At 53.8% G+C, this 23018-nt stretch overlaps 1 protein-coding gene across 4 annotated transcripts in view; it reads left to right on the top strand.

The window, feature by feature from the left end:
• PDE4A (phosphodiesterase 4A) overlaps positions 1–21242 on the top strand; it is a 28877-nt gene extending 7635 nt beyond the window's left edge. For 2 of the 4 annotated variants that reach the window (XM_040240727.1, XM_040240729.1), the window contains exons 2-15: positions 4235–4426; positions 5450–5486; positions 5610–5680; positions 6463–6512; positions 6672–6784; positions 10186–10279; positions 11764–11987; positions 14006–14104; positions 14216–14380; positions 14611–14710; positions 14861–15015; positions 15371–15493; positions 16357–16539; positions 18649–21242. In XM_040240727.1, the coding sequence (XP_040096661.1) occupies positions 4235–4426; positions 5450–5486; positions 5610–5680; positions 6463–6512; positions 6672–6784; positions 10186–10279; positions 11764–11987; positions 14006–14104; positions 14216–14380; positions 14611–14710; positions 14861–15015; positions 15371–15493; positions 16357–16539; positions 18649–19347 (2305 nt within the window). In that variant the 3' untranslated portion in view covers positions 19348–21242. Of the gene's footprint in view, positions 1–4234; positions 4427–5449; positions 5487–5609; positions 5681–6462; positions 6513–6671; positions 6785–8239; positions 8691–10185; positions 10280–11763; positions 11988–14005; positions 14105–14215; positions 14381–14610; positions 14711–14860; positions 15016–15370; positions 15494–16356; positions 16540–18648 lie in introns of those variants that run through there. The other 2 variants (XM_040240728.1, XM_040240730.1) reach the window with 2 other exon arrangements.
• The last annotated feature ends 1776 nt before the right edge of the window (positions 21243–23018 follow it).

The raw sequence follows: 23018 nt of genomic DNA, 5'->3' as shown, positions 1-23018 counted from the left end.
TACAGTCTATGGGGTTGCAGGAGTTGGACACAGCTGAGCGACTGAGCATACACACATTCCATGGCATGGATCTGCTACCATTTATCCGTTCATCTGTTGATGTACATTTGGTGTGGTTATTTCTAGTTTTTGGCGATTGTAAAGAGAACTGTTATAAACACTAGTCAGCAGGCTTATATATATATATATACACACTCATTTTGGCTGTGCTGGGCAGGTCTTAGTTGTGGCATATAGGATCTTAAGTTGTGGCATGTGAACTCTTAGTTGTAGCATGAGGGATCTAGTTCCCGGACCAGGGATCGAACTGGGGCCCTCTGCATTGGGAACATAGAGTCCTAGGCTCTGGACCACCGGGGAAGTCCCTAGTCAGCAAGTCTTTGAGCGGATATGTTTTCATTTATCTTGGGTAAATATATAGGACTGCAGTTGTCAGATTGTACAATTAGGGTATGCTCAATTTCATAAGAAAGTAACCAACTGTCTTCCAGAGTGGCATTCCCATCAGCGGTGAATGGGAGTTCCAGTTGCTGTGAATCCTTGTCCTCACCACTTGGTATCCTTGTCAGTTTTTGTTTGTTTAGCATCCTAGTAGGTGTGAAGGGATAGTTCATGGTTTTAATTTGCATTTCCCTAAGGAGGAATGATGGAGAAGGCAATGGCACACCACTCCAGTACTCTTGCTTGGAAAATCCCATGGATGGAGGAGCCTGGTGGGCTGCAGTCCATGGGGTCGAGAAGAGTCGGACACGACTCAGTGACTTCACTTTCACTTTTCACTTTCATGCATTGGGGAAGGAAATGGCAACCCACTCCAGTGTTCTTGCCTGGAGGATCCCAGGGACGGGGGAGCCTGGTGGGCTCTGGCGTCTCTGGGGTCGCACAGAGTCGGACACGACCGAATCGACTTAGCAGCAGCAGCGGCAGCAGCGAGGAGGAATGGCGTTTCCTGTGCTAGTGTGCCCTCTGTGTGTCTTTTCTTTTTGTTTTTTTTTGTTTATTTTTTGTTTTTCTCTGTGTGTCTTCTTTGGGGAACTCTCCATAAGTCTGCTCATTTTTTCATTGAGTTGCCTTCTTTATAAATTTTCGTTTATCTGTTTTTGGCTCCACTGAGTCTTCATTGCTGCACAAGGGCTCTTTCTAGTTTTGGTGCGCGGGCTCCTCATTGCAGTGGCTTCTCTTGTGGAACACGGACAGGCTCTAGGCACGTGGACTTGGTTGCTGTAGCGCATGGGTTTAGTTGCTCTGCGGTTTGTGGGATCTTCCTGGATCAGGGTTTGAACCTGTGTCCCGTGCATTGGCAGGCAGATTCTTAACCACTGCACCACCGGGGAAGTCCAAGTCATCTGTCATCTTCTTATCAAATCTTCAGAGTTGGTTATATATTCTGGATACCAGTCCTTTGTCAGATATTTTCTCCCAGTCTGTGGCTTGTCTTTTTATTCTCTTGACAGTGTCTTTTGCAGAGCAGGGTTCAGTGTTTTTAAAATGTTTTCTGAAGTTTGTTTTCAAAAGAAGTTTGTGTTTTCAACTATTTAAAATTTCCAGTTTCTTTCCTAAAATTGGAACCCAGGGCCCCCAGCCCCACTGTGCTTTTTATGTTGGCTGCCTGGCCCCTGGAAAAATTTGCTCTAATGAGAGGAATGTGCCCTGAGGGGTTGTCAACAGAGGGCAGCAGTTAACATTTTGATCTGAGGAGTCCCAAGACTTGGAGTGGAATTCTGACTGCACCATGACCTTACTGTGTGACCAGGAACCAATCATCCTCTCTGAACCTTAGTTTCTTCATGTGTAAAATGGAGGCAATGAAGTGCCCCCCCATCCCTGCATCCCAGGGCTGGCCCAGGAAAAAGAGTCCATGTATAGAAGCTGGTGGGAGAAGGCAATGGCACCCCACTCCAGTACTCTTGCCTGGAAAATCCCATGGACGGAGGAGCCTGGTGGGCTACAGTCCATGGGGTCGCCGAGAGTCAGACACGACTGAGCAGCTTCACTTTCACTTTCATGCATCGGAGAAGGAAATGGCAACCCACTCCAGTGTTCTTGCCTGGAGAATCCCAGGGACGGGGGAGCCTGGTGGGCTGCCGTCTATGGGGTCGCAGAGCCGGACACGACTGAAGCGACTTAGTAGCAGCAGCAGCATAGAAGCTGGTATTGCTGCCCTGGTCTAGGAGATTTCAGATTTTTTTTTTTTGACTGGGCTACATGGCATGTGGGATCTTAGTTCCCTGACCAAGGATGGAACCTGGGCCCCCTGCAGTGGAAATGCAGGGTCCTTACCACTGGACCGCAAGAGAATTCCCTCAGATTTATTTCTTAGCAGAGGGAACATTCAAATAAAATCTTAGACCGACATTCAATAGTAGGACCAGAAAGTGCAGGGAGGATTCTGTTTCCTCTCTCCCTACCCAGTTGTACTCACCAGAGCACAGCCTGGAATCTGCTGACCAGTCTAACACCCTCATTTTAAGAGAGTCACAGACCAGAGAGGGCAGTGACCTTCTCGAGGTCACACAGCATATCATAGGCACACAGCTCCCCATGCTTATCCTCAAACCTTCATATCAATTGCCTAGCTGAGTTCCCTCCCCAGGGATACTGATAGATTTACAGTTAGGGGGCTGATAGATTTACAGATGGGATTGATGGATTTACAGCGGCCAGTGTTTCTTGAGCTCCCTGTTAGGCACCATCCTGAGCATGTTACCTGTGTTAACTCTGGTTACCTGGATGACCTGAGGCAGGCAGTGGTTGCCCCCATATTGCAGAAGAGGAAACTGAAATTTGGTCTTTTCCCCCAAGTTGTACATTTGGGAAGTGGCATAGCCAGCTTTTTCCTACCTCATCCAGAGGCTCTGTCTTGCCAGTGTCAACAGAATGGAGTCCTGCTGTACCCTCTATGTAGTTATGTCTCTGTTATCTGTCTATATCTCCACTCCAGTGACACCAATTTCCTTGCTGGTCCTCCAACAAAAAACAGATTCTGCCACAGGGCCTTTTCACTTACTGTTCCCTCACCCTGGAGTGCTTTCTCCCACCTCCTGACCCATGGCCTGCTCCATCTCATCCTGCAGGCCCTGCTCAGATATCACCTCCTCAGAGAGACCTGCCTCCACCACAGCAGCTAAAAATCACCTTTCCAGCCACCCACCTAGTTTTAATTCCCTGGATGGCACCATCCAGCCTGTGTATTCATTCATTCATTCATAGATTGATTCATACATTAAACATTTATTGGGCATCCAGGCCATGATCTTAGCCAGAGATCCAGCAGTGAACAAAGCAGACAAAAATCCTTGCTCTGTAGAGCTTAGTTCTAGAAGGGAAGGCAAACAGCAGAGAAGTAAAACATAGAATGTGTTGGGTAAGTAGTATTTATTTTAAGGAAGGGAAATATGAAATATAAGGGCAGGTGATGACATTTCAGATGGGTTGGTTGAGGGAGGCCTTCCTGAAGAGGCAACATTTGAGAGGAGGCCTAAAGGAGGTGAAGAGGGAGCCACTGGAGATCTGGGCCAGGGAGACAGCCTGTGCAAAGGCCCTGAGGCAGGAATGTTTCTGGAATATTTGGGGACCAGCCAGATAGCAATTATGGCTGCACCGGAGTCCATGAAGGGCAGAGTGGGTCTGGAGGCAGGGTCTTGTGGGCTATAGCAAGGACTTTGGCTTTGGCTCTGAGTGAACTGGGAGCCAGATAAGGTTCTAAACAGAGGAGGGACGTGACCCAACTGAGGTATTCACAGGCTTCCTTTGGCGGCTGAGGGAAGCAGACAGGGGTATAGACAGAAGAAGCTAGGGGCCAGAGCAAAGACAAACATCCTGGCCCAGGCAAGTGATGATGGGGAGGCTGGCCAAGGAAGGGGTATGAAGCAGACGGATCATTCTTGAATAGATTTGATTGCTTTGAGGTACAAAGGAAAGAACAGAGCAAGGAGGACCCCACAACTTTTGGGGGTGTGCAGTGCTGCTCAGTTAGCCTGTTTCTAGACCAGCCCTCCTGGTGTCATGTCTGTGAGGGGCACAGATCATGGTCGTCTGGGTCACGGCAGTTTCCCTTAGCTCTGGCAGCAGGACCAGGCACACAAAGGTGGTCTCTCTAATTTCCCGTCTCCCACCTTTTCGGAGGTATCTGTCTCTCTTGTCAGGAATTTCCTGGGTCCCCTTATTCCTCTCGACTCTCCCCCACCAATGTCATCTCAGCCCCCTGACCCCTCTTCCCGCCCACCCCTTGCAGCTTGGAGGCAGAGAATGGACCGACACCGTCGCCAGGCCGCAGCCCAATGGACTCGCAGGCGAGCCCGGGCCTCGTGCTGCATGCCGGGGTGGCCACCAGCCAGCGCCGGGAGTCCTTTCTCTACCGCTCAGACAGCGACTACGACATGTCACCCAAGACCATGTCCCGGAACTCGTCGGTCACCAGTGAGGCGTGAGCACCCGCCATCTCCCCCCTGGCTGGCTCTTCCAGGCCTCCTGGCCCCAGCAAGGGGGGGCGGGGGCTGCCCAACCCCCACCCCACCCCACGGTCCTTGGCAGAAACTAAACAGCACCCTTATTCCCTATTGAGGACTCAACCCCCTTATAGCATACCCACCCAGTGAGGTATGAGTGCCTACCCTGTCTCTGCCCCGCCACCCAGCCACTTTGAGCCCAGGCCCAGCCCCACCCATGTCCCTACAGTGCCCACCCCGCCAACCTGCCCATGCCCACTCCTACCGCTTGGTTTCAGGGGCCTGGCCCCACCTTATCCCATCTCTCCAGCAAGGGAACCCCACTTGAGCCGCTCTTGGTCACCACTTCCAGAGGGTCCACCTCGGCTGACCCTCTTCTTCCTCCCCATGTCTAGGCTTCCTTAAATCAGCCCCCCTTATCATGACCACCTATAGTGGTGTGTGGAGAAGGAAATGGCAACCCACTCCAGTATTCTTGCCTGGGAAATCCCATGGACAGAGGAGCCCAGCGGGCTACAGTCCATGGGGTCGCAAAGAGTCGGACACGACTGAAGCAACTAAACAGTAGCATAGAGGTGTGAGCACCGCCCCCGTCTCCTCAGCCCGCTTCCTTCTCACTGAATCCTCCAGGCCTGTCCGGTGAGGCATCCGTTTCTCACCTTCCCCCCAGCTCCTGTCCTCCGCCCCCTCCCCAAGCTCAGCCTCTGAGGTGTGTTCACCGCCCTCCTTTTGTCTCTGTGCCACCTCACCTTGCCCTGCCTGAACCCTTCTCCCTGACCATTTCCTTCAGAAGGAGCCCCTGCAGCGTGACCATCCTTGTGAGGTATAAGCACCTCTCCCCCACCCCACAGAGCCCCCTTCCTGTCCACCAGCCTCCCGGGGCCAGTCCCCCACAGAGTGACACCCTAGGGACTTGCTTTTCTGGTAGACCCAGCCCCTGTCCACCCCAGACCCTTGGGAGCCCCACTGTGAGGACCCCTGACCTACCCCTGTCCTTGCAGGCATGCAGAGGACCTCATCGTCACGCCGTTTGCCCAGGTAAGACCTCCTCCCCCAAGAAGGGAAGGGGCTCTGACTCTCCCCCACACTTGGGGACAGGGGCCCAGCCCCAGCTCCCCGCTCTGGGTGGACCCCTCTCCTCACCCTAGCTCCCCCACCCAGGTGCTGGCCAGTCTCCGGAGCGTTCGCAGCAACTTCTCCCTTCTGACCAACGTGCCCATTCCCAGCAACAAGTAAGTGGAGGCTAGGCCCCAGGGCCTGTGATCATGAAGCTCAACACACCTGGGACCAACTTTCACAGCTGCTGTGTGACCTCAGGCAGGCACTTGACCTCTCTGAGCCTCTGTTTAGCCAACAGCTGCCACTGAGCCAGTAAACCATTGTGATTCAAATTCTTAAGTTGGGGAAACTTTTATAAACAAAGATGGAGGGGTATGGACACTCAAGGCTGAGGTCATGAGTGGCCAGCCACCCCAGCCTCTGGGCCACTCCTGGCAGTGATGCCAGCTTGCCAAGCAATTAGCTTCCTGTGTTGCCTCTGTCAACTGGAGACCGCTGTAAGAAGTTGAGAAGGTGATGCATAGAAAGTGCTAGAATATTGCCCAGCACATAGTAAGTGCTCACTGAATAGAAGTAGTTCTTATTTGGGGGCAGGGGTGAGGCTGAGAGCTGCTGGTTCCTCTGGGAGCCTTGTGGGGAGGGGGCAGAGTTATCCTGGGGTTCAAGGAACTCGGGGGAGAGGTGCTCAGGGAAGCAGGGACTTTGGAGACACGGGGTCTGACCCAGCCAGCCATATAGTCTTGAGGAAGCTGGCTCCAACTTCTGAACCTCAGTTTCCTCATCTGTAAAATGGGTTTTTGTGAGGCTCTGTGAGAGGCAGTGGGCAGAGTAAATGGCAGCATGCCTGGGACACACAGAGAGGGCTCATTAAAAGGAAGGTCAGTACTCTTCATGCAGAGAGGGCGGCAGAGATGCGGGGAGGGCCAGGCTGAGGTTGGGGCCCAATTTTTTGCAGGCGGTCCCCGCTGGGCGGCCCAACCCCCGTCTGCAAGGCCACGCTATCAGGTAACTAAGCCCGGGGCAGGAGAAAGGCCCCTCGTGGTGCCCCAGTGCGGGGTCCCTCAGCCCGTTTCCCAGCACCCTACTCATCTGACGAGCCCCCAGCACCTCTGGGGGTCTCCACACGAACCCTCACAGTCACCACCCCGGCTGCCCCTTCCCCAGAGGAGACGTGTCAGCAGTTGGCCCGAGAGACACTGGAGGAGCTGGACTGGTGTCTGGAGCAGCTGGAAACCATGCAGACCTACCGCTCCGTCAGCGAGATGGCTTCCCATAAGGTGTGTAGGAGCAGCGGGGTGGAGCCAACAGCTAGGGGCGGGGTTGGCTGTGGGCGTGGCCAGTGGGCGTGGCCAACCTGTGATTAGAGCCTGTGGGGTGGGGTCAGAGCCTGGGTCTTATTTATCTGACTTTGTATTTCCTGTAGACATGGTGTGTGTTGGGGGGTGTGTGTGTGTCCCTAGGTGACCTTCTCTCCTTGGGGGAGCAGGTTGTATGTTTGTATGGTCTATGAGTGTGTATCTGTGGCTATATGACTGGCTGTTGGTTGGTTACACAATTGCAGTGCTGAGAAGGGAGGAGGGGAGCGGAGTGGGGGGTAACCCAATAAGATCCATCAGGAGTGGCATGCACAAGTGTATCTATGGAGGGTGTAAAGGTATGCACAGCTGACAATGTGGGGCTGTCAGTGTGGGGGGCTGTACCGGGGGGTGTATGTCTAGAGGTGTGAGTTAGTCCAGATGTGAATCTGAGTGTGTATCTCCATGTGTCTGTGACTCTGTGTGTGTGTGTGTGTGTGTGTGTGTGTGCTTGCAAGGCCACAGGAGAGAGTGCAAGGCATCCATGTACAGTTGTGCTGACTGTGCACTGCACAACTCCAGGGGGCGCCATTCAGGAAGCGGGCAGTGTGAATGATGCCGCCTGGAGTTGTACAGCTTGGTGGGAGGATGCCTGTCAGGAAATGAATGTGCAGGTGGGGGCGTCTGTGTTGGGGGGTGCGCACACCCGTGGGTGGAGGTTTGTCTGGGAACATGTGAGTCTGAGGGCAATTGTGTCCCTGAGGGTATGTGTGGAGCATCTGAGAATGTGACTGTGTGTCTGAATGTAGGTCTGCGGGTGTATTTCTGCAATGGGGTGTGTGCGTGTGGAGCCGTGGGTGTGAGTGTGCGTATTCCCTTATAGATTAGTCAGAGCATATTTGTGTCTGAGGCCATACGGGTATTCATGTTTGTTTACAAGTGTGTCTGTGGGTGTGTTGAGTGTGTCTGCAAGTGTGTCCAGTATCTGGGTGTTTATCCCTTAGTGTGTGCCTGCACTTCTGGTTGTGAGTCCATATTCTGGGAATGGGTGTCTAGAGGTATTTGTACCTCGGTGTGCTCAATTTTATACCTAGAAATGTGTTAAACAACAGAATTGTGACTGTGTGTGTGTGTTTGTGTGGTTAGCATAGGACTGAAAGCGTTTGGGTGTCAGAGTGTGGTCAGGTCTGTCAAGTGTCTGACTGTAGTGGTGTGGAGTGGAGTTTGTGTCTGATTGTGTGTTGGTGTGTGGAGCGTGTGGGTGTGTGTGTGTCTGTCGCTGGGTGTGTCCACGGCAGGGGGTGGGGGGGCATGCCCTCTGCCGGGTGCGTGTGCCTCCCTGCCCATCCCTGGCAACCTCACCTGGGTCCTGCCTGAGGCTCGTGGGCTCCAGTGCCCCTTTAATGCCCCCCCACCCCCAGCACCACCTGACATTGCATGCAGCCTGCCAGTGCTGCAGTGAGCACACACACGCACACACACAGGCGAACACACGGAGCCCAGAGCCTCCGAAGCCTCCTCCCGGGACCTTCGCCCTGCACCTTCCCCCCATGGGCAGGGGACCCCGGCCACCTCCAGCCACTGTTGCTGCCACAGGGGGCCCCAGCGGGGCCCACGGCAGGCGGACCATGTAACCAGGGCTGCTGCCGGGAGCGCGGAGGGGAAGGGAGCCCCCCAGCCCTGCTGGGCCGGCCCGGGCCCCTCCGCGGCTCCCCCTTCCACTGCCCAGCACCCCGCCCCCTGCCACAATAGCTGCTAACCCCGGGACTCCCCAAGCCCAGCCTCTGTGTGCGGCAGCCCTGAGCGGGGCCAAGACTCCACGATGCCCTTGGTGGATTTCTTCTGCGAGACCTGCTCCAAGCCGTGGCTGGTGGGCTGGTGGGACCAGGTAGGGGAACTCAGGGTGGAGGATGGGCAAGAGACCCAGCTCTGGCCCTCCCACCTCGCACCTTCCAGCCCCCAGTCTGGGCTTGTGTGTGCATCTGTGCACGTGTGTGGCCTGGAGATGAAGCCTGGTGACTGTGTCTCTGTGTGTGGCCCGGGGCTGGGCGTGGAAGATGGGTGGCTGGGGGTGTGGGTCTCTCTCTGGGCGTGACTGTCAGCGCGCATGTGTGTGTGTGTCTGGAGTGGTGGGGGGCTGCCTGAGGCCCGTGGGCTTGTGTGCTTGGGTCATGGACAGGGGATGGTCCTGGCTGAGATCACATGGTTCTGATTGTGGTGATGTGTTTTGGGCCATGTTTATGAGCCCAGAGCTGCATGATTTTTCTGGGGCATGGGACCCTGAGTTCAGTGACTGCTTTATTGTGTGTGCTCCTTGATATATGTGTCTGGGGGCTGTGTAGCACTGTGTAAGTCGGGAGTCTGTGACTCTCTGCGGTTGTGTGACTTTGTGGGTCCATCTTGTGTGTGGATGTGTGTCTCTCTATGGGTGCCCAGGGCCTCTGGCAGCCCTGGGAGGAGTGAGTGCCCCTCCCGATGTGGGCCGGCCAGGCGGGCTCATCCTTCCTGCCAAGAGTCCCTCCTGCCTCTCTGGACAGTCGGCTCCAGCTCAGGGGGCGCTTTGGTGGAGCTTGGGGGTAGGGAGCCGATGCCCTTTCTCCTCATGTACAATGTCACAGCGGCCACTTGTGTGAAGAGAGACGGGGAGACCCAGAAGAGCCCCCAGGCCTTGTTCTAGGCATCCCCTGTCCATCTGTGCATCTGTCCCCCACTCTGAGGTTGGGGGAGAGGGGGCTATGATGGGAACCCCCCATCCCCTGGTGACTGAACTAGGGTTTCCTCTGCTCACCCTTCTCCCTGCCCCGGCCAAACATCTTCACCCAGAATTTCAGGACTTCATTCCTTCCTTCCAAACCAGGCTGAGGGCTGGGGGGCCAGGACCCTGGGGTGTGGGGTCCCTGTCTGGGAAGACCTGGGCCAGGGGTAGGTCTGGGAAGGCAGGGGTTAAGGGGCCCACGGCCTGCCCCCTTTTCGCCAGCTCAGCAGCTGGTTGGAGGGGGAGTTGCTAAGGAGACTCCCATCACCATGGTGACGGGATTCTCCTGGCACCCCATTGGCTCCCTGTTAAGCAGGAGCCCCTCCCTTCCACAGGTGCCCCTCTGGCTCCTCTTTGGGGGCAGAAAGAGGGAGTATGGTGATAGGAAGCCCCCTTCCTCAGAGAGGGAGAGCTGCACTCCCCAAGCCTGGGGACCCCCATTGAGAGTTGGGAGGAAAGGAAGGACTGACCCCTCCCCTCTCACAGCCTGCTGAGGGCTGTGCTGGCTGAGCAGAGAAGTGAGAGGGGCTCCTGGGTTCTTCAGAGGTTTCTTGGGAAGGCCTGACCTTACCCCCCCAACCCCTGCCATCACCCCATCATGCCTTCCTTCTTGCCTCCTTCACCTTAGTTCAAGAGGATGCTAAACCGTGAACTCACACACCTGTCAGAGATGAGCAGGTCAGGAAACCAGGTCTCTGAGTACATCTCCACCACATTCCTGGGTGAGTGAAGGGCAGCACTGTGTGTGTGTGTGGCGGGGGGATGCATAACTGGACTGTTGGGGGGCACCGCAGACCCTGGGTCTTGTTGCACACATTTGCCCAAGGGACCCTGACTCACCTCCCCAAAGGTCAAAGTCTCCACATCAAAAGTTCTTACACTCTGATACCCTCCAATTTAGTGAGACCCCCCAACTCCTGTAGAACCCCTACATTTAAAGCTGCAAAGTCCCTCCAAACTCAGTGGGATCCCATTGGAACTCTCAAACTCAAGGACCCCAAAAACCTCCAAACTCAAATAGAACTCAGTCTCCTAAAATTCAGTAGAATCTCCAACCTTGAATTTCCTTGCCCCAAACTCAGAAGACCCCTCAAACTCAAGAGAGATGCCTGGACTCAGTGGAATTCTCAAATTTAAGGGAATTCCTGCCCTTAAAAGCCCATAAAGACCCCCAAACCTTTAAAAAAAACCTCCAAGCTGAAATCTCCCCAGTTCAATAGAATGCCCAAACTTGGTACAATACCCCCAGATTCAGTAGACCCCCAAACTTTAGATACCCAAATTCAATAGGATTCTCTTGCTTAGCTTAAACCTATACAGTGATTCCCCAAACTCCGGAGAACTCCTTAACTCAGAAACTTAAAGGTAGAATACCCCAGATTCACTGGAACCCTTCAGCTCACAAGTACCTCCAAGGTCAGCCTTCCCCTCGTCCTGAAGCCAAGGGCCTTAACTGAGACTATCCCTGACAAAGTCAGGGTAATTTCATCTTCAGAATTGATCACCAAAGTTCCCCAATTCAGGCTACCTGCACCCCCAACCAAGCTGGAAAGAAGGTTTCAAACATTCCCACCAGTGAGTGTGTGATGTGCCTGAATGCCGAAGACCCAGCCAATAAGAGCACAGCATGCAAATGACCCCTCTTGGGCCCTGTCATTGACTGCTGGGACCCAGGTCACAATGGGTGGCCCTGGCTGGACTCTGGAAGGCCTAAAGAGCTCCGGAGAGACTTCTGGGGCTGGCCCCCAGGCAGGCTGATGTCCAGGGGGTAGGCGTGGGCCCATGGAGCCAGAGACCACCCTTCCTTCCCGCCTCCCAGTGCTGTCCACCCCCACCAGCCCTCTGGTTCACCGCGGGGAAGGGTCCTTGCCTATCCGAGGCAGGCAGAAGCCCTCTCTAGCGCCCCCACCCAGCCTCCTGACTTCCCATGCCACCCCCTCGCCAAACCTGGTGATTGGACTGGGGCTACCCCACAGCTCTCGTCTGGCCCTGGGGTCCCCACTCCAGCCCACCACCTCCCAGAAGAATTCCTACCTCCGCTCTGGTTTCCAGTCTATAAGCAACCAACAGCATGACACCAGGACTAGGTCTGCCCTCCTGGGTGAGAATTTTCAGGGCTTGAGGGGGTAAGGCAGGCACGGTCTGAGAGCCAGATGAGGGAGCTTCAGTGGGGTAACCATGCTTGCCTCTCCTCTGTCTTCTGCAGACAAGCGGAATGAAGTGGAGATCCCATCACCCACGATCAAAGATCGGGAAAAACAGCAAGCGCCACGACAGAGACCTTGCCAGCAGCCCCCGGCCCCTGGGCCACAGCTCCAGCCCATGTCTCAGATAACTGGGGTGAAGAAGCTGACGCATAGCAGCAGCCTCAACGATTCCAGCATCCCCCGCTTTGGTGTGAAGACTGACCAAGAGGAGCTCCTAGCCCAAGTGGGTGGGGCCTCACCGGAGGCGGGGCTGGAGAGGGAGGGACAGGGTTCTGGGGCTGGGGGCAGTGAAGGACTGGGCTTTGGGTCAGACTGAGATGAGGATTCCGGTATACCTGCCTTTTGAGACTCTCAGGAAAGGAGGAGTGAAGGAACCAGTATGCGCTGTGTGGCTGTCCATGGGATTCGCCAGGCAAGAATACTAGAGTGGGTTGCCATGCCGTCCTCCAGGGGGTCTTCCTTACCCAGGGATCAAACCCGAATCTCCTGCATTGATAAGTGGGCTCTTTACCACTAGTGCTTTCTGGGAAGTCCAGGAAGCAGTTTAGGAAGGAGCCAATGAGCAAAGAGGCAAGTGGTCTCAGCTGGAGTCAACGAGGCTCTGGAGTATGAACAGCACCACTGAGTTGAACCACCTGGAGGCAAGCCTGCTGGCCTATTTTTTTTTAATTAGTTAATTTTTGGCTGCACTGAGTTTTCGTTGCTGTGCACTGGCTTTCTCTAGTTGCAGTGGGGGCTACTCTTGGTTGCGGTGCACGGGCTTCTCTTGAAGTAGCTTCTCTTGTTACAGAGCACAGGCTCTAGGCACACGGGCTTCAGTAGTTGTGACACGTGGGCTCAGGAGTTGTGGCACACGGGTTCAGTAGTTGCAGATCTCGGACTCCAGAGCACTGTCTCCGCAGTTGTGGCTCACAGGCTTAGTTGCTCCATGGCAGGTGGGATCTTCCCAGACCAGGGATCAAACCAGGATTGGCAGCAGACTCTTATCCACTGTACCACCAGGAAAGTCTTGAGGCGGCTGCACTGTGGTGGAGGCTGTCCCCAGGGTGAATGCCCTCACCCCCTCTACATAGCTCTAGCACAGAAAGAGCAGTTTTGTGGAGGGTTTTTTTTTTTTTTTTTGGCCACACCACACAGCACGTGGGATCTTCGTGTTCCCCCCAGAGCAGACTTATGAGAGGGGACAGCTGTGAGAATGTGTAACAGCTCCAGCAGCTGGGGGATGGACATGCTTACCAGTGGAAGTAATCTGCACAGAATCCAACAGCATCCACTACAGACCAAACCCGGATTTGCCTCCTGGGTTTTCTGTGAAATCTTAGGCCAAAGGACTCCCACATTGATTTGTACAATGGACTCGACACAAGCTCAGCGGCTTACTCAGCTGACTTTTCTTGTAACCCTCCATGTGCCAGCAATGGCCAGTGCTATATGCAGTTACCCAGTGTTGATTAAGCACTTACTGTGTACTGGCACTTTTTTTTTGGACATGCAGTAGGGCATGAGGGATCTTAGTTCCCTGACCAGGGATTGAATCCACGCTCCCAGCAGTAGAAGTGCAGAATCCACTGGACCACCAAGGGAAGTCCCTGGCACTGTTCTGAATTCTGTGAAGACATGAAAAACTAGTCCATGTTCCTTTCCTCCTGGTGCCCAAGAGCAGTTTAACTGAGGCTGAACCGTGCTTTTGGGTCAGCCATACTGAGTTCACATCCCAGCCTTGCCACTTGTGAGATGTAAGGTCTTGGGTAAGTCTTGTCACTGCTTGGAGTTTGGGTTCCTTCACCTGCTATGTGAAATCAAGCACTTAGTGCAGTGCTGGGTAGCTTATAGGCACTCAATAGACACTGGGGTTGCTTTGTTATTTTCTGGCCCAGTAGGACCTGGGTGGTAAATTCTATACTGCTGAGCACATCACCCTCTGGTTGAGTGATAATGGTCCCACTATTCAGACCAGGGTTCTGAACACCTGGCTCAGATGGTAAAGCATCTGCCTACAGCACAGGAAACCAGGTTCAATCCCTGGGTGGGAAAGATCCCCTGGAGAAGGGAAGGGCTACCCACTCCAGTATGCTTGCCCGGAGAATTCCATGCACAGAGGAGCCTAGCTGGCTACATACAGTCCATGGGGTCGCAAAGAGTTGGCCAAGACAGAGCAACTGACACCTCTGAACTCCTAGAAAAGAGTCTAGAGAGTCCTGGCCTCAGGGGCTCCTGACCTGTGGCCTCTGTCTCCACCAGGAACTGGAAAACCTGAACAAGTGGGGCCTGAACATCTTTCGCGTGTCAGATTACGCTGGGGGCCGTTCCCTCAGCTGCGTCATGTACACGGTATTCCAGGTAGGGTGAGATTCCTGGGGGGCAGGCTGAGTGGGGCCAGCTGCGAGGGAGAGGGAGGGCTGAGGAGCTGAGGGCCAGGGAGGGTCACCGGCCCCCAACCTCTGCCCGCAGGAGCGGGACCTGCTAAAGAAGTTCCGCATCCCGGTGGACACTATGGTGACATACATGCTGACCCTAGAGGACCACTACCACCCGGACGTGGCTTACCACAACAGCCTGCACGCGGCCGACGTGCTGCAGTCCACCCATGTGCTGCTGGCCACACCTGCGTTGGATGTGAGCACCACCTGGGCACCCCGTCTCGCCAGCCTCCCCTCCCCCACTGCCCATCTTGAATCTGTTTCTCTCTCTGACCCTGGGTCCCTGACCTCCCTTCTCTCTTTGACCCTGTTCCTCTCTCCTGACCCCCATCTTTCTTGACTCTCCCATTTCTCTTTTACCCTGTCTCTCTGACTTCCCATCTTTCTAACCCCTGCCTTTCTCCGACCCCCTCGCTCCGCCCCCAGGCCGTGTTCACGGACCTGGAGATTCTCGCTGCCCTCTTCGCGGCTGCCATCCACGACGTGGACCACCCTGGAGTCTCCAATCAGTTCCTCATCAACACCAGTGAGCGGCCCTCCGGGAGGGCGGGGCCTGCTGGGCTGGCGGTGGGGCCCGCTGGGTTGGGGGCGGGGCCTATGCTGGCCCCTCCCTGCAGGGGGTATCCTGGGTGCGTCGTCTCTTCTTCTGACTGCCCCAACCTGACCTGGGCCCCAGATTCAGAACTGGCGCTCATGTACAACGACGAGTCGGTGCTGGAGAATCACCACCTGGCCGTGGGCTTCAAGCTGCTGCAGGAAGACAACTGTGACATCTTCCAGAACCTTGGCAAGCGCCAGCGGCAGAGCCTGCGCAAGATGGTCATCGACATGGTGGGCGGGGCGAGGGGCGGGGACAGTGCGGGAGGTCGCCTTTGGGCCTAGGGAAATTTTGGGAGGGTGTGGTCTGAGTCTGGGCTAGACAGGCCCGGAGTAGGAGAGCCGTCCTTTGGGAGGGGGTTATGGGGGTTGGATTTTTTTTTTGACCCACTCCCCGCATAATGTGGGATCTTAGTTCCTTGACTGGAAATCAAATCTGTGCCCCTTTCAGTGGAAGCTGAAGGGGTGTCCTAACTGGTCTGCCAAGGAATTCCACAGGGGCTGATTGTGCTCAGTGAAAACTTTGGGTTGGGTGGGTACAGAGGGTGGCCAGGCTTCGAGGGCCCCCATGACAAGTCCTTACCCACAGGTGCTGGCCACGGATATGTCCAAGCACATGACCCTCCTGGCTGACCTGAAGACCATGGTGGAGACTAAGAAAGTGACCAGCTCAGGGGTCCTCTTGCTGGATAACTATTCCGACCGCATCCAGGTGCCCCTCACACACACAATATAAGGGCTCTTTCCCTCCCTTCCTCCCTTAGATCTGGGTCGCTGCCCCTCACTCTGCCCCCAGCCCCCAGGTTGCCCATCTTCCTTGTCTTTTCTCTCCTCTGCCATCTAACCCTTTCCAACTCCCATCTCCCCCATCTCACTCAATTCCCTCTTCCCTTTCTTTTTTTAACATAATGTGGGTTTTTTAAAATTAATTATTTATTTGTTTGTTTATGGCCGTGCTGGATCTTCATTGCTGTGCAGGTTTTTCTCTAGCTGTGGCAAGTGAGAGCTACTCTCTAGTTGCAATGCACAGACTTCTCATTGTGGCGACTTCTCTTGTTGCAGAGCACAGGCTCTAGGGTGCGCGGGCTTTGGTAGTTTCCGTGGCATGTGGGCTCAGTAGTTGAGTCTCCCGTGCTCTAGAGCACAGGCTTAGTAGTTGTGACGCACGGGCTCAGTTGCCCTTCAGCATGTAGGGTCTTCCTGGACCAGGGATCAAACCTGTGTCTTGTGCACTGGCAGGTGAATTCTTGACCACTGAGCCACCAGAGAAGCCCCCCTTTTCCCTTTCTTCATCAAACCCTGTCTCCATTCCTCCCACACCTCTGTCTCCCCCACTGCCTCTTTTCCCTTCCCTCCTCTGCCCTTTGCTCATCAGTCACCTCTCATCTCTCTCCTCCTCTCCTCCACTCATCTCCCTTTTCCCTCACCTCTTCTTCCTCCCTCCATCTCCCCCCTTACCCACCGCCCCCCCCCACCCCCATCCCCTACTATCTTTCCAAAGGGAAAGTAAGAAAGCCTGGGGCCTGAAACTGGGTCGGGGGCCATGGCCTCTAAAGTTCCCCCCACTCCATGCAGGTTCTACGGAACATGGTGCACTGCGCAGACCTTAGCAACCCCACCAAGCCGCTGGAGCTTTACCGCCAGTGGACCGACCGCATCATGGCCGAGTTCTTCCAGCAGGGCGACCGCGAACGTGAGCGAGGCATGGAGATCAGTCCCATGTGCGACAAGCACACAGCCTCAGTGGAGAAGTCTCAGGTAGAGCCTCGGGGTGCTGGAAGGGAGCAGGGAAAGCCCCACTACCTCACATTCTGGCCTCGAGCTCCAAGGCCCCCAGGAGGCCCTAAGCTGCCCATCCACAGTATCAAGTTTTTCTTTGTTTTTTCCTTCTCTATCATGATGAGAAATACGTAATACTCTCTGCTCCACAGAACAACTGAACTGAGCCTCCAACTCCTTAATTTGTAGATTTGTGCCCAGACAGTTCTAACTCATTTGTTGCAACTGCCGTAACATCAGTAATAATATTCGTCTGACCATTAGTTACAGACCTCATGTCCATTCAGCCTCTTGGTTTCCCTGTGATCTGGCCACTCATTTGGGCCTGAGTTTTGGTGGATTTTTTTTTTTTTTGGTCGCATGGATCCTTATTGGTGCTTGTGGGTTTTCTCTAGTTGCAGTGAGCAGAGGCTACCCTTCATTGAGGTGTCTGGGCTTCTCATTATGGTGGCTTCTCTTGTTGCGGAGCACGAGTTTTAGGTGCGTGGGCTTCAGTAATTGCAGCACACAGGCTCAATAGTTGCAGCTCATGGGCCCTAGAGCCATGGACTCAGAAGCTATGGTGCAGCAGCTTATTTGCTCCATGGCATATGGAATCTTCCCAGACCAGGGATCGAACCCATATCCCCTGCATTGGCAGGCAGATTCTTATCCACTCCGCCACCAGGAAGTCCTGATGGATTTTGAAATGGAATGGAATGACTCAGCTTTGTCATCTGCCTGTTTAACAAAAGGGACAGAAACACGGTCTTGTAAGAGACACCACTTTGGGGACTTCCCTGGAGGTCTAGTGGTTAACATTCCATTCTCCCAGTGCAGAGGGAATGGGTTCCATCCCTGGTCAGAGGGCTAGGAACCCACATGCTGCACAGCTGGCCTAAAAAAATAAAAAGGATAAAGCTTTTGAACATGAGAGTTTCTAACTCTCCCTGCTTCTAGCCTCTTCCCTGGTGAGATCTCTTCCTGTCTTGGTGTGTGTATATTTCCCACGCAGGGTTACCCAGCCTCAGCACTATTGAAGTTTGGAGATAGCTCATTCTCTGTGGTGGGCCCACCCTCTACATTGTAAGGTGTTGAGTAGTATCCTTGGCCTCCACCCATGGGATCTGAGGAACACCCTACCTTTCCTGTGGTAATAACCAAAACTGTGTCCAGACACTTCCAAATGTCCCCTGGTCATCCACATAGCCCCCTAACCCCTGATGAAAACCAGATTTATTTGTTCTGTTACGCATTTATATTCACAGGTAACTTAACAGGAATAGTTTGTGGGCTTAGCTTTGTTAAAAGCATAAATTGTATCAGTATATACTTATTTTTACATAGCTTACCTTTTCTTCCCAACAGTGACTTAGACATCTGTCCACCTTATTACACATGGATTAAGCTCATCCTTTTCCCTGCTGTGTGGTATCCCCATGGGCTTCCCAGGTGTCTCAGTGGTAAAGAATCCGCCTGCCAATGCAGGAGACAAGGGTTTGATCCCTGGTTTGGGAAGATCCCTTGGAGAAGGAAATGGCAACTCACTCCAGTATTCTTGCTGGGAAAATCCCATGAACAGAGGAGCGTGGCTGGCTACAGTCCATGGGATCTCAAAGAGTTAGACACAATTTAGCAACTGAGAACGCATGCATTCTGGGAACTAAAATCCTGCAAGCCACACAGCGAGGCCAAAAAAGGGGGGGCTTTCATGAATATCTGTGATTTACCACCATTTTTAAAAAGTAATTCCCGACTGATGTATATATAGAGGTGTTTCCAGTTTTTGTTTACATCTCATATGTGATTTTTTTTCCCCTCTTAAATACACAAAAGTTTTTCCAGGGATGGATCTGGAGAAGCAAACTTGCTAAGTCAAATGGTATCAGTATCTCTTATTTTTATTTAGTTTTTGCTGCACTGCGTGACATGCAGGATCTTACTTCCCAGATCAGGGATCGAACCCTGTCCACCTGCCATGGAAGTGCAGAGTCCTAACCTTACCTGGATGGCCGGGGAAGTTCCCTGCATCAGCATCTTTTAAATTTTATCAGATCCTGCAGCATGGTGGTGCCATCTGTGGTTTCTGCTTCCTTCCCGCTCCCTCAGGTGGGTTTCATCGACTATATCGTACACCCGCTGTGGGAGACGTGGGCTGACTTGGTCCACCCAGACGCCCAAGAGATCCTGGACACTCTGGAAGACAACCGGGACTGGTACTATAGCGCTATTCGGCAGAGCCCCTCGCCACCCCCCGAGGAGGAGCCTGGGGGACCGGGCCACCCCCCACCACCAGATAAGTTCCAGTTCGAGCTGACGCTGGACGAGGAAGAGGAGGAGGAGGTGTGCAGTGCCCCGGGTGCAGTTGCAGTTCCGGAATTGTACATGGCCCAGGATGCCTCCCCACCTGAAGACCCTTTGGAGGTTGATGGCCAAGATCCATCTGCGGAGGTGGAGATAGAGGAAATGTACTTGACCCGGCAAGTGGACTCCACAGGTAGTGTGGCAGCTGGCCAGGATGTGTCTGTGCCCCGAGGCGCGTCCGTGGATGTCTGTGTGGGCTGCTGCAACATCCCTGCCCTGTCTCCTAATAGCCTTGCTCTGCTTGCCTTGAGGACACCGCCCCCTCCAGAGGACGACCCGGGCTTTCTGGGCCTCCCCTCCGTGGCAGCCGAGGTGGGGGCCCAAAAAGAGCATCAGGCTGCCAAGAGGGCATGCTGTGCCTGCACGGGGACAGCCGGCGAGGACCCCACTCCTGGAGCGCTTCCAGCTCCTGGAGCTTGGGGGTCAGCTGGTGGCCCTACTTGAGCGTCAGCCCCTGTACCCGGTTGGCCTCTGTGCCACCCGCCACCGCCACCACCATCACCCCTGACCTCCTCCACTGCCTCAAAGACTCTTGGGCCTCCTGAGAAAAAAGAAAACAGAAAAGTGGGTTTTTTTTCTCTTTTCTTTTTTTCCTCTTTCCCCCCCACCCCCACCCAGGGGCCTCTTTTTGGAGGTGGGGGCTGGGGAACCAGGGGCTGAGGTCCCGGAAGTGATTTTATTTTTGGAATTTTAATTGTTACATTTTTAGAAAAAGAAAAAAAAAAAAAAAGGATGAAACACAGCAACTGTAGACGCTCCTGTTCCCGGCTCCCCTTGTCCAGGTCCAACCACCCCCCTGACCCTACCTCACCAGCCCCCCACTCTCACCACCATCACCCAGGTTCCAGGCTTAGTCTTCCGGCCTCTTGGGGCTCTTTGCCTGGTGTAGAATCTCCCTCCAGACTTCTGAATTTTGGGAGGGTCTCTAGAACCCAGCCAGGAATAGCCATTCTGGGTGGGGGCCCTAGGGGTGGGGAGGGGTCACCCACTGTAGCGGGGAGCCCAGCTCCAGTCCTACTCTGGCTTTCTGCCCTCCCCTGCCCAGAAGTCTTCCGCCTCATTTTGCACAAACCTGGCAATACTGACTCAAGGGAGCCATGGGGCTTCAGGAGGCAAGGGGAGGGTGTCAGAGGGACGTTCACACCACCAACCTGGGATCTGAGGTTTGAGGAGGGCCTGATCCCACTCCCCGCTCTACCCGTCACCCCTTTCCTCTTCCACTCCGGGTTTCAGTTTGAATTTTCTCCGTTTGGAGAGGGGGGATGATTTGGAGCCGCCCCCTTTCCTTCCAGCTGCTTCTCCTCTTGTTTTTGCCTTAATGATTTCCATGGCCATAGGAGAGGGGGTTGCAGTGGCTCCCACTTGCACCTCGAGTGGGGCGGGGCCAGGCCCAGAGTTCCCGTCCTGGGTGTGCCCCCACCCCAGCATCCTCCTGCCCTCCGCCAACTCTTTGCCCCAGGAGGAAGCAATAACGGTGTACACGCACATCCCCTTTCTGGGCAGCCCACCCTACGCTGGCATCAGAGTCATTTCTTCTTTCATCCCCCACCTTGCCAAGCCTCCCCGTCTTCCCCTAGCTGTTCCCTGGAGCAATACAACGGACAGATGCAAGGCCATTTTTCTTCAAGCCATGGGGGGACTATTTGGAAGGAAAGACCCCCACTTCCCCTATCCGCTCTGCCCCTCAGCTTGGTTCTGCAGCTGGGCAGGACCGGCCTCTCTCATCTTCCTCCCCTCCGATTCTGAGCACACGGTACTGTAGCCCCCAGCTCCCCCCAGCCTTCCATCTGTCTGTCCTTCCCTGTGGGGAGTACCACCCATTCCCACCCCCAAGATGCTGTACAGGGTTCATTTTTGTAGCGAAAGTAGTTTCAGTCCCAGCCGGCGACCGGAGGGGGCCTTTTCTTTCAGTTCTCTTTCTTTCTCTTCTTTTTTTTTTTTGTACATACTGTAAGGTTGGTTTGTAAATTATTCTACAGAGGCAAAAAGGGAAAATAAACTTGCCCTTCCCGCACTGACTCAGTCAGGGGAAAGAGGGGTGGGGGTCTCCCAGGGGGAGTCTCCATTCCTGCTGTATTATATAAACTGTACCATAGACCCCCAGGAGTGAGGACTCAGTGCTGTTTAACAGGGAGTCATGTGATCAGAGGGGGAGGTGAGGGCTGGGCAGTAGCTGCCCCTCTCCCTGTCCCCAGGGACCCAGGTGAGGGGAGCCCAGGACGACCCCTCTGCCCCGGAGCTGCTCAAGTGTTGTCCAGTTTAACAATCAATCAGTCGGTCTGCTGATCGATACTCAACCCTTCGATCTTGTCTCCAATTAAACCAAGGCTTTCACCGATCTTCATGGCTGATGTGGCTTCTTTTTCCATCCTATTTCTCAAGGTGTGTCTTTTGAGTTGTCTGTCTGGGCCAGGTAGGAGTAAGGAATGGACTCAGTCCCTGCCCTTCCCTGGGCAGATAGAACCTGAGGGCATTCTGAGAGCTTGGCAAGAGGCAACCCCAGGCCTGGGCCAGATCCAGATACAGGGACTGCTGTGGGTTATAAAGTGTGGGTTCAGATCACACAGTTTTTGGAGGCTAGGAAACCCAGGTAAAGAATCCACCTGCCAGTATGAGACAAGTGTTTGATCCCTGGGTCAGGAAGATCCCCTGGAGGAGGGCATGGCAACCCACTCCAGTATTCTTGCCTGGAGAATTACATGGACAGAGGAGCCTGGTGGGCTACAGTCATGGGGTCACAAAAGAGTCGGATGTGACTGAGCACACAGACCCAGGTAAGCCTTGTTTCTCTGAACGTGCAGCGTATCTGACGCAACTCGGGTCCTTCTGGTACCACGAAGTTGTTCCTGGAAACCGAGAGGATCTGATTGACCACGCCTCCAACATCTGGTGGCCAGGTCATGATAAAAGATCTTGGGTCAAATTCTGCTGTGAAGACTGTAAACTTGATGCACCAGCACAAGAGAATTGACATCTGAAAGTTCCATGAATTCTAGTCATTATGGTGTTGCAACCATCAATGCTGTGGTAAGTCATTTCAGTCCTGTCTGACTCTCTGTGACCTCATGGACTGTAGCCTGCCAGGCTGCTCTGTCCATGGGGATTCTCCAGGCAAGGATACTAGAGTGGGTTGCCATGCCCTTCTCCAGGGGATCTTCCCAACCCAGGGATCGAACCCGAGTCTCTTATGTCTCCTGCATTGGCAGGTGGATTCGTTACCACTCGTGCCACCTAGGAAACCCCCCTCAATGCTGCCTTAAAATGAAACAAAAATTAATACCCTAAAGCCTGTGAACCTTATGCTGTATATCAGGCAAGCTGAATCCTCCCAAGTTCACAGAGGACCGGCTCGGCACTTTTTTCTAAACTTTTTATTTTGTATTGGGGTGTAGCCTATTACCAATGTTGTGATAGTTTCAGGTGGACAGCACAGGGACTCAGCCATACATAACACATGTATCTATCCTCCCCCAAACTCCCCTCCCATCCAGGCTGCCACATTTTAGCTCTTGTTTTTCTAGTGTCTTCATACAAGGTTGGGAGTGAGTGAGTCTCAGATATATTTTAAACAATTCACATGTTTGAATACTGTTAATCCCACCCATGGGAGCCCATTTTCCAACCTTTATCAGGATAATTAAGCCTCGATTTCACGAGTAAAACTGTTTCTGCCATTCATTATGCTAACAAGCAAAACTTCCCTTGTGGATAAAGATAGAGGAAGTGTTTGCGATGCAGGCTTTCAGGTTAGAATACTGGCTGCCTCTGGTGTGTAATACACATGTGTACACACACAGTGCTTAAGCCATTAAGCACGATGGGATCAGTATATATTCACAGCATAAGTCTTCTGAAACAAAATGATGGCAGCTTCCCTGGATTTGAGGAAAGATTGACAAGCCTCCCTGGTGACTCTGTGGTAAAGAATCCACCCGCCATTGCAGGAGATGCAAGAGACTGGGCTCAATTCCTGGGTTGGGAAGATCCCTTGGAGTAGGAAATGGCAACCCACTCCAATATTCTTGCCTGGAAAATTCTGTGGACCGAGGAGCCTGGAGGGCTATAGTCCATGGGTTCACAAAGAGTCGGACACGACTGAATGACTGAGCATGCAA

This window comes from Oryx dammah, unplaced genomic scaffold (genome assembly GCF_014754425.2).
Source record: "Oryx dammah isolate SB20612 unplaced genomic scaffold, SCBI_Odam_1.1 HiC_scaffold_5, whole genome shotgun sequence".
NCBI classification, from domain to species: Eukaryota; Metazoa; Chordata; class Mammalia; order Artiodactyla; family Bovidae; genus Oryx; species Oryx dammah.
This window is presented reverse-complemented; position numbering and strand designations above follow the sequence as displayed.